General features: G+C 34.7%; 1 protein-coding gene across 1 annotated transcript in view; it reads right to left on the reverse strand.

Annotated features, from left to right (window-relative positions):
* LOC135197898 (uncharacterized) overlaps positions 1-10634 on the reverse strand; it is a 67811-nt gene that overhangs the window by 7305 nt on the left and 49872 nt on the right. The window contains 12 exon segments of the mRNA XM_064225120.1: positions 1530-1659; positions 2049-2158; positions 2661-2887; positions 4054-4180; positions 5724-5850; positions 6477-6620; positions 6751-6920; positions 7316-7437; positions 8154-8265; positions 8414-8504; positions 9427-9579; positions 10458-10607. Of these exon segments, the coding sequence (XP_064081190.1) occupies positions 1530-1659; positions 2049-2158; positions 2661-2887; positions 4054-4180; positions 5724-5850; positions 6477-6620; positions 6751-6920; positions 7316-7437; positions 8154-8265; positions 8414-8504; positions 9427-9579; positions 10458-10607 (1663 nt within the window).

Below are 10634 nucleotides of genomic sequence, written 5' to 3' on the forward strand. Positions count from 1 at the left end.
TATATATATATATATATATAGGTACGGGGATACGGAAGGACATGGCACATTACATGATTCTTTATTGCTAGCGACGTTTCGAGACAAAGTCCCATCTTCAGGCTAAAGGCAAGAAATAAATATTAATTACATCATTACCAAAACAATTAGGAATGTTAACGTAAATTACTTATAAATTAAAGTATTTCTAAGTAAAATTACGAATAAAAACATTAAACAGAACATATGTATATAAATAATATAAAAATAAAATTAAAAATGAGGAAACCAATACCTTGCTCAAGCAGGTATTTTCCTCATTTTAATATTTTTATATTTTATATATTATACAAATGTTCTGTTTAATGTTTTTTATTCGTAATTTTACTTAGAAATATAATGTTTTTATGATTTTACATTTCCTTTTCTTGAATATGTTATGTATTGATGTAATACTCATTCTTGAGATTTTTTAAATTCGTAATTTTACTTAGAATACTCTTAATTTATAATAATTTTACGTTAACATTCCTAATTGTTGGTAATGATGTAATATTTATTTCTTGCCTTTAGCCTGAAGATGGGACTTGTCTCGAAACGTCGCACAAGTAAAGAATCATGTAATGTGCCATGTCCTTCCGTATCCCCGTACTATTTCATCGAGGATTAGCCCACCACAGCGATGAAGAATATATATATATATATATATATATATATATATATATATATATATATATATAGTATATATATATATATATATATATATATATATATATATATATATGTATATTATATATATATATATATATAGTATATATATATAGTATATATATGATATATATATATATATATATATTATATATATATATGTATATTATATATATATAGTATATTTATATTATATATATATATATATATAGATATATATATATATATATATATATATATATATATATATATATATCTATATATCTGTATAATCTATATATATAATATATATTATAATTATTATTATTATACTATATAGTATATATATTATATCTATATATCTGTATATATATATTATATCTATATATATATAGTATATATATATATATATATATATATATATTATATATATATTATAGTATATATATATATATATTATCATATATATATAGATACACACACACAGGCACATATATATTATGATTATATATTATATAGTATAGTATATATAATATTATATATCTATATAGAATATATATATATATTCTATATATATAGTATATATATATATATATATATATATATATATATATATATATCTATCCATTATATTGATTATATATATATATATATATATAATATATAATTATATATATATATATAGTATCTATATACTATCCATCTATATATATATATATATATATATATATATATAATATATATATATATATTATATATTATGTATATAATTTTTATAAAAACAACACAAAAAACAACTATAAATTTAAAAAACTTTGTTGTTCTTTCTATAATGCACAAAAAGGTATTTATGAATGACTTGCCTGGTAGCAAGGGACAGACCCAACGGACCAGCTGTTTGCGATGTCGTTCCCGGCGTGCCTCTTCTTCCCGTCAGGTCCCTCGGAGTCGTCAGAAGGTTCGTGGTTGTAGTTTCCGAGGAGGCCGCCCAGTCTGCATTGTGAGTCGACGAAGAAGAAAAATTAATATAACAAGGCGTGATATGACCTCCAACTTACGTGTTCCACACGCTAAAATCTAAGGTCAAATAGCATATTGTTTCACTGACGAAAATTAAAATAAATAAGCAATAGTTTATTAGGAATAATTTTTCTCTACATTTAACTTGTATATTATTAATTTCTGACATTTTCATTCTAGTAAATATATCATAAATATCCCATCCTAAAATTCCTGTACCTTTACCTCGAAGCAAAACACACTTTTGCAGACCTTTTTAGGCTTTTCCATAGGGCTTTCCTACACCCTCCTAAAACAACAACCTCAACAAAGTAATATGTAAGCTTACTCACCAAGAAAGCGAACACAATAAATTATATTACCTTCCAAAGTATTTGCTTCCTACGGTGACGGAGCATCCGCGAGAAACCGAGTTGCAGGAGACGAGGAGGCTGCCTTGCTTGAAGGCAACGAAGTTCTCGTCGGTGTGGACCTGGGGAATATTGGGTTTGAGAGCAGCAATGCCATTTTTTCTTCACAACATTGGTTTTTAGCAGTGTTACCATAAGCAGTTCTTCTGATTTGTTTACATTATTTATAATTTAATGGTTAGAATGAGGAAAATTTAATGGTTAGACTGCATATTTTCCGAAGTAGAATTATTTTCCATGACGTAAATAAATTCACATCATTAGCTTAGCATACAGTATTTTTGACGAAGAAAAATAAAGGATTTCAATCAAATTCCTTTGTATAAATAAGCAGAATATGTTTTATAACTTAATTTTCATAATACAAAAAAAAAAAAAGGCAAAGTGACGAATTTTATTCCCCAGTGCTGTGGCCTGTGGTCGGAATAGCCACGGAGGGTTGCCAGATGTCACCAGAAAGCCACGTATGTATGGTAACTTATGAAATGGAGCAGGAGAATTAGGAGAGTACTGTGGACTTAGAGACTCTCCGACCAGCAGCAGAGACGTAAAAAGGGAACCTACCTGAGCATCTCCCATATTCCTCGCTTCGAACCTGCCGTCGACGTGGATTGTGACGTCAGCCCCCTGGGCCCTGATCGTCAGGGATTCGAGCTCTATGAGACCGTTGTCTGATCGGCTGTAATCGCCGATGACCTCGAAGTCGCCGCCGACGAAGTCCTTCGTCATGAGGTACGTGCACGTACCCAGGAACTGGTAGTGGAGGAGATCGAAAGTGGTGATCTGCTGGCCTGTTGGGGAAGATGGAGGGTAAACTGTTATGGTTGTAAATAAAGGAGTGAGGGAGGTAAACTGTTATGATTGTAAATAAAGGAGTGAGGGAGGTAAACTGTTATGATTGTAAATAAAGGTGTGTGGGAGGTGAACTGTTATGATTGTAAATAAAGGAGTGAGGGAGGTAAACTGTTATGATTGTAAATAAAGGAGTGTGGGAGGTAAACTGTTATGATTGTAAATAAAGGAGTGGACAATTGTAAATAAACGAGTTGAGGGAGGTAAACTGTTATGATTGTAAATAAAGGAGTGAGGGAGGTAAACTGTTATGATTGTAAATAAAGGAGTGTGGGAGGTAAACTGTTATGATTGTAAATAAAGGAGTGAGGGAGGTAAACTGTTATGATTGTAAATAAAGGAGTGAGGGAGGTAAACTGTTATGCATTGTAAATTAAAGGAGTTGTGGGAGGGTGGTAAACTGTTATGATTGTAAATAAAGGAGTGAGGGAGGTAAACTTTTATGATTGTAAATAAAGGAGTGAGGGAGGTAAACTGTTATGATTGTAAATAAAGGAGTGAGGGAGGTAAACTTGTTATGATTGTAAATAAAGGAGTGAGGGTAAATGTTAAAGGAAATGTTATAAAGAGTTGAAAAGGAGGTAAACTGTTATGGGATTGTAAATAAAGGAGTGAGGGAGGTAAACTGTTATGATTGTAAATAAAGGAGTGAGGGAGGTAAACTGTTATGATTGTAAATGGAGGTGGGGAGGTAAATGTGGTTGTAAATTAAAGGGAAGATGTTGGGAGGTAAACTGTTATGGTGTTATAAAGCCTTAGATTGAAAGGAGGTAAGGGCGTTATGGTTGTAAATAAAAGGATGAGGGAGGTAAACTGTTATGATTGTAAATAAAGGAGTGTGGGAGGTAAACTGTTATGATTGTAAATAAAGGAGTGAGGGAGGTAAACTGTTATGGTTGTAAATAAAGGAGTGAGGGAGGTAAACTGTTATGGCTGTAAATAAAGGAGTAATATATGTGTGCATACACATATATTAATCAACACTTCTCTCTGCCCACAAAAAAAAAAAAAAAAAAAAAAAAATATTGCTTCTCTATTATCAACCCGAGTGACGTGACCTCTCTTCCTCTGGTTCGAGGACGGAAAAAAAAGTAGTGCTTCTCACCGTAGACAGTGGCCGTTGCCGTGAAGGGTGGAATCAGCGACCCTGGCAGGAAGAGGGCTCCAAAAGTAGAATAGAGGACATCCATCCCCTCGGCTAATTTCCTCCTGGATTCTTCTAGTGGAGACTCCTGAGTTGGAATTAAACAAAACTTACTACAGTGAGATGGATAATAATGTCTATTTGGATAAAGAAACCCACAATATTACTGTGTATAACGTGTTTACTTATAAATATTTATATTTTATTTTACTCAACACTAGAGTATTTTCAGGCCCTATCCGTGGCCCTTTTTCAAGAGATGTGTAGGTTGTCTCTTCTTTTGAAAAAGGGCCACAGATATATAGGGCCTGAAAGTACTCGAGTGTTGAGTAAAATAAAATGTAAATACTTATAAGTAAACACGTTATACACAGTAATTTTGTGGGTTTCTTTTTCAATCATCAGAAGAAAACTGAAAGAAGTTTTTGTTTGGTTCATCAATGCCTATTTTTTTTACACTTCAACTTTATCCACACTTGAAAAGTTTTCTCATATTTTTTTTTTTAATTGTTAAGTATATTTGATCAGATCTGCTCTTATACTTAATAGAGACAAGGCATCCAGCCTGCCTTGTTGCATAGTTAGTCTGATTGGATTGTTAATATACTTAATTGTTGCATAGTTAGTCTGATTGGATTGCTAATCTACTTCAAATGAACGCCCAGCTGATCAATTTGTGACCATTATGTTAAAAATATACGAATTTCAGTCGAGGCCAAGCGCTGGGACCTATGAGGTCAGTCAACGCTGAGACGGAAACTGAAGAGTAAAAAAGGCTTAAAAGGCGTAACAGGCAATATGCACGGAGGTACAGTAAAAGGAATGAAAGGGGTTGTTTGAATACCATAGTCTCGCTTCGTCTTTTATTGACTAATTTACTTTTATCTATTTATTCCTTCGTCTCATCGGCGTTTTTTTCTCTTTTTCTTGCTGTGATTTTGAGATTATCTTGGCCTTATGCCAGCACGGGCTCTTTTCTGATTGTTCTCTATTCAATCATGCAAGATCTTTTAACGACAATAACAATAATCATAAGTTATCGGGTGACGGAAAAGAGAAAATACTTGAAATTATGAACAATTCCGTTGCTATTATATAAAGGAAGCGAAATTTGATTTAAAAAAAAAATTACCCACTAATAAGACTGAAAGTTCAATATTACATGACATGATCATTTCATACTCTCTCTCTCTCTCTCTCTCTCTCACTATGAAAAAGTATCACAAGAAGTAGACGACAATGGTAAACAGGAAATGTGATTAACTGCTCAAAGCCATTCTCATCCCCCCCCCCCCTTCTTCTCTCTCTCTCTCTCTCTTTCAAAAGTATCACAATAAACGGCAATGGTAAACAGAAATGTTATTAACTGCTAAAAGACATTCTCTCTCTCTCTCTCTCTCTCTCTCTCTCTCAAAAGTATCACAATAGACGGCAATGGTAAACAGAAATGTTATTAACTGCTCAAAGACATTCTCTCTCTCTCTCTCTCTCTCTCTCTCTCTCTCTCTCTCTCTCTCTTTCAAAAGTATCACAATAGACGACAATGGTAAACAGGAAATATGATCAACTGCTAAAACACACCTTCAGCCTCTCTCTTTCTCTCTCTCTCTCTCTCTCTCTCTGTCGCTCACCTTTTGGAAGATGTTAACGAGACGGAACCACTGGGGTCCTTCCAAGAAGTTGTTCCAAGGGACTGGTAGGTGCTGGTTGTAGATGATCTGTCCTTTCTTCTTTGGCTCGATAATGATTGCCGGTGAACTATGCAGTCGAACGAAAGAACAAATAATAATAATAATAATAATAATAATAATAATAATAATAATAATAAAGGAAAAGGAAATAAAACATTAAACCCTAAAGAGACACGAATCCACACGTGCAAGTTAATGACAGACAATGAACGAAGTCGTATACGAATGTATGAAAAAAAAAAAAAAAGATTGATTATGTAGTTATATTTAAGTCCATAAATATGCTTATACATTTTTTCTTATAGGCATGGAGCACCTGGTAATATATATATTATTATATATATATATATCTATATATATATATATATATATATATATATATATATATATATAATATATATAAGCGAATACAACAGGAAAACAGGAAAAATGATAGGCAGAAATCCAAGCGCTTTCGTCTTTATTGAGACATTGCCAATGTTGTCTTGATTAAAGATTAAAGCGCTTGGATTTACTACCTATATCATTTTCCTGTGGTATTCGCTTATTTTAATGAAGTCACGGTCATCTACTGCGATTTCTTGAGCATATATATATATATATATATATATATATATATAATATATATATTATCTTATATATATATATATATATATATAGACTTATATATATATATATATATAATGAAATTACCCCTCGTCGGCTAGCGAGAGAACTCTTGGAGCCACGTTTTGAATCCATCCACAAACGAGACGAATATTCTCTGCATTCTGTCCAAGACCTCGTATTCTCTTGCTCTCCAGTCCTCCCAAGTCAAAAATAACCTTGTGGGAGGAGATAGTAGATAGTGGCAAAGGTGTTTATCATGACCTGGTCCTGATATATATATATATATATATATATATATATATATATATATATATATACGTATGTATGTTTTTAACAGTTGTAAGTTCACAAGACAAACTAAAATCTTACTCTGTCTAGAGCGTCGGCAGTCACTGCGTTGAGGTAGTCGAGCGCAATGTTGCCAGATGAGTGCTCCTTGAATACGTGGTATTTCTCTCTCATGGCTCGGACTGCTTTGTCTGCCTGGGCCATGATTTGAGGGCCAATCTCGGACAGTCTTTGTTTGAACTGTAAGTAATAATAATAATAATGAATGATAATGATAATAGTAAGGCGTGATTACACCTTCAGCTTACTCAAGGGCGAGTGCTAGAACCTACGGTCAGATAGAGCGTTGTTTCGCCAACGGAAATTGAAATAGATACGCTATGCTTTACCAGAAATAATTTTTCTGTACTTTTTTACATGAACGTTATTTATTTTTTCACATTTTTATTCTCATAAATACATCATAAATATCCTATTCTAAAACTCCTGTATCTTTAACTCATCGCAAAACGCATTTTTCAGACCTTTTATCAGGTTTTCCTTCCCCCCAACAAGAACAACAAAAACATCAACAACAAAGTGGTTTGTATAAGGCTTACTCCCCGAGTAAGCGAAAAAATTATAGCCAGGCTCACCGTAGAGTAGACGCCGTTGCGCATCATGTCCCTCACGAACCGTTCCACAATCTCGTACTCGGTAGCGAGCTCGTCGAAGAGAGCGGAGCCTCTGACGGCATTTTGAAGTCGGGACAGGCCGTCTGAAAAGAGGTGGAGACAGAGAGAGAGGTTAAGAAATGGAGCGCTGGTACCGATATCAAGGCCATTTTGAAAGAGAAATTGTTAAAGTATTTCACAATGAATTTTTGTAACATTAAAAGCAATGCATTTTAGATGAAAATAATGTAGTTCTGGATTTGTTTTGGAAATAATTTATTGAATAAAAACTTAAAGAAAAAAAAGATAGTCCCATCCGAGAGTGAATGGGACGATGAAGAAAATTTGGAGCCATCAAGGAAATGGGCATTTAGATAACTAAGCTGATGCACTAAATCTTTACTACCGACTGCGTATCCCAAACTAGGCCGATGCACTGAAATGGGTTGATCAAGAAAATTTGGAGCCATCAAGAAATGGGAATTTAGGATATATATTATATATCATATATATATATATATATATATATATATATATATATATATATATATTATATATATATATACTAGCCGATGCACTGAATCTTTACTACTGACTACGTATTCCGAACTAGGCCGATGCACCAAATCTTTACTGACTATGTATTCTTAACTAGGCCGATGCACTGAAAAGGTTTAAACTGTCATGATGTTTCTCGGTCTCCTAATCTTTACTGACTACGTATTCCGCTGAAACCTCGATGGTAGTTATCTTTATTATAGATAGCACGTGACTGTAACCAGTAGATTCCATATATACTCCTTTGAAGTGGTGAATTTACCATTGAATCTGAGTTGATTTTCCCTGTACCACTCGACGAACCATTCTCTGAAGCTGTCCATGCGCCTTAAGTACTCGCTCGGCTGAATGAACCTTTCGCCTGTGTACATGACCTGGTGAGGAATGAATAATAATTATAATAAGCATTACAATGAAGACAATATTCATAATACTGATATAATCATAATGCTTTCCAGCTTTGCACTGATAAAAATGGAAATAATAGTACAAGCCATGAGAGTGAAGAGGGTTACCACCAACCTGGTTGAGACTTGCTTGGACTTTCTGAATCTGGTGATGAATTCTGGACCAGCACTGACCACCAAACACTGACTCGAGTTCTTGCCCGTACCTGTGAGACGAAGATGAAGAACATGGGGATTAGTGTTGCAAGATTAGTTAACTTTAACCTTAAATGAAATGATAATAATAATAATAATAAAAAAAACTACTAATGCTAGAGGGCTGCAATTTTGTATGTTTGATGATTCGAGGGTGGCTGGTCAACATACCAATTTGCAGCCCTCTAGCCCCACTCGTCTTTAAGAGCTGAGGGGGGATAGAAAAAGTGCGAACGGACAGACAATCAGCCATGTCAATTTAGTTATCTTTTACAGAAAACTAAAAATAATTACTCAGGTACTAAATGATGGGTTATACTGAGAGACTGAACTAGTGGTTAATGTATCGAGACTAGGGTCAGGATTAATTTTATGAAATAACAAATACTACTGTCGCAACAGAAGTGAAGAACTGTCGTAAGACGAAACACGGATGAATTCTGTGAGATGAAGGAAGTAATTAATATCACAATTGGAAACTGGATGAATACTGACAGATGGACGAAAATAATAATGGATTCTGGAAGCAGACAAAAGAGTTTTCATTCCAACAGTCGAAATCGGGTATAGTCTCGCGAAAGGAAATGAATGACTGATCCACCTGATTCTCTCTCTCTCTCTCTCTCTCTCTCTCTCTCTCTCTCTCTCTCCTTCTAGATGTCTGGATGACTGAATTTTTTCAAATGATTGCACCAATCAATTATCTCTGTTCCTCTCTCTCATCTTGATAGTCTTCGGTTCTACTAGGCCTAATATTTGCTCAAGCATCTCTCTCTCTCTCTCTCTCTCTCTCTCTCTCTCTCTCTCTCTCTCTCTCTCTCTCATTCTAGATGACTGGATGACTGAATTTTTTTTCAAATGATTGCATCCGTCAATTATCTCTCTCTCTCTCTCTCTCTCTCTCTTCTCTCTCTCTCTCTCTCTCTTGCTAACCTCTCAAAGGCCATCCTGCAGGACTCGAAGGTAGGTCCATAGGTATCCTGCAGGGCTCTAAGTTCCTCCGAGACAACCTCGCCGAGGTAGTTTATGGTACGCACCACCTCATACATCGAGTCCTTGAAGGCGATGCTCATGGCTTCGTTCGTCCTGCACGGAAGAGAAAAATTATTTGAATTAGAATTAGCATACATAGAATTTAGGTCTGAAAGGTGAAACAGGGTAAAATCTCAAAGCAGTTGCACTATACTCTGTTTTTTTCCATCTGTCCACCCGCCAGTGTTGTTTGCGTATGGTAACACTGCGTCCCGGGCTTTCGATAGTTACGCTATGTGTAAGTTTTAGGTAAATAAAAGGATATCTGGGTGTACATTTGCAACTGAAAAGTGTTTTAATAATTTACTGTATGCGAATTACACCGTTAATATTCGAAACTATCTAAAGCCCGGAACGCAGTGTTACCATACGCAAACACCACAGGCGGGTGAACAGATGAAAAAAAAAAAAAAAAAACAGAGTATAAAGAGGATGGATGGCAAGATGGAAGAAAGAATATTTGAATGGAGGTTACAGTAAAATGAATGAGAGATGTTGCAGCTATTGGGGCAGAAGGGACGCTGCAAAGACCATTAAGTAATGCCTACAGTGCACCACGTGAGGTGCACTGATGGCGCTATCCTCCTGTGGGGAGTACGGAAAATAAAGGAAAATGTCTTAAGCGCCACAAGAAACAGTCCCAGAGACCATTAACTTGCTAAGCAAAATTACATAGAACAAATGATCTAGAAATGGAAAAAGTAGACAGAGGTAAATAAGTTACACCTTAAATCAAACTGAAAGTCAAAATACTACAGAAAAAAAGAGATACTTATGAAAATGAACTGAATTGACTGAAATTAGTGTCCTTACTGAGGTTTAATTAAATTCACGCCAATCCAAATGCAACGTTTCAGCACTGCTCAAGCCAGGGAAGATGGCACAGATCTATGAAGAAACATTTAGAGAGCTCAGTCCTCGAATATACTTACTCGTGCCACCATTCTTCCAGACGGTACCATTCCTCGATGAACTTGTCATGGACTCTGACATACTCTATGCTCATGAATTCCACTAGATGCTCCCAGCTGGGCGTAAATGAAGGGAAGTTGTTCTCGAAGAAGAATCGTATTCTTTCATACCTGAAATTGATAACTGCGGTTTAGCGG

Source organism: Macrobrachium nipponense, chromosome 23 (genome assembly GCF_015104395.2).
Source record: "Macrobrachium nipponense isolate FS-2020 chromosome 23, ASM1510439v2, whole genome shotgun sequence".
Lineage (NCBI taxonomy): Eukaryota > Metazoa > Arthropoda > Malacostraca > Decapoda > Palaemonidae > Macrobrachium > Macrobrachium nipponense.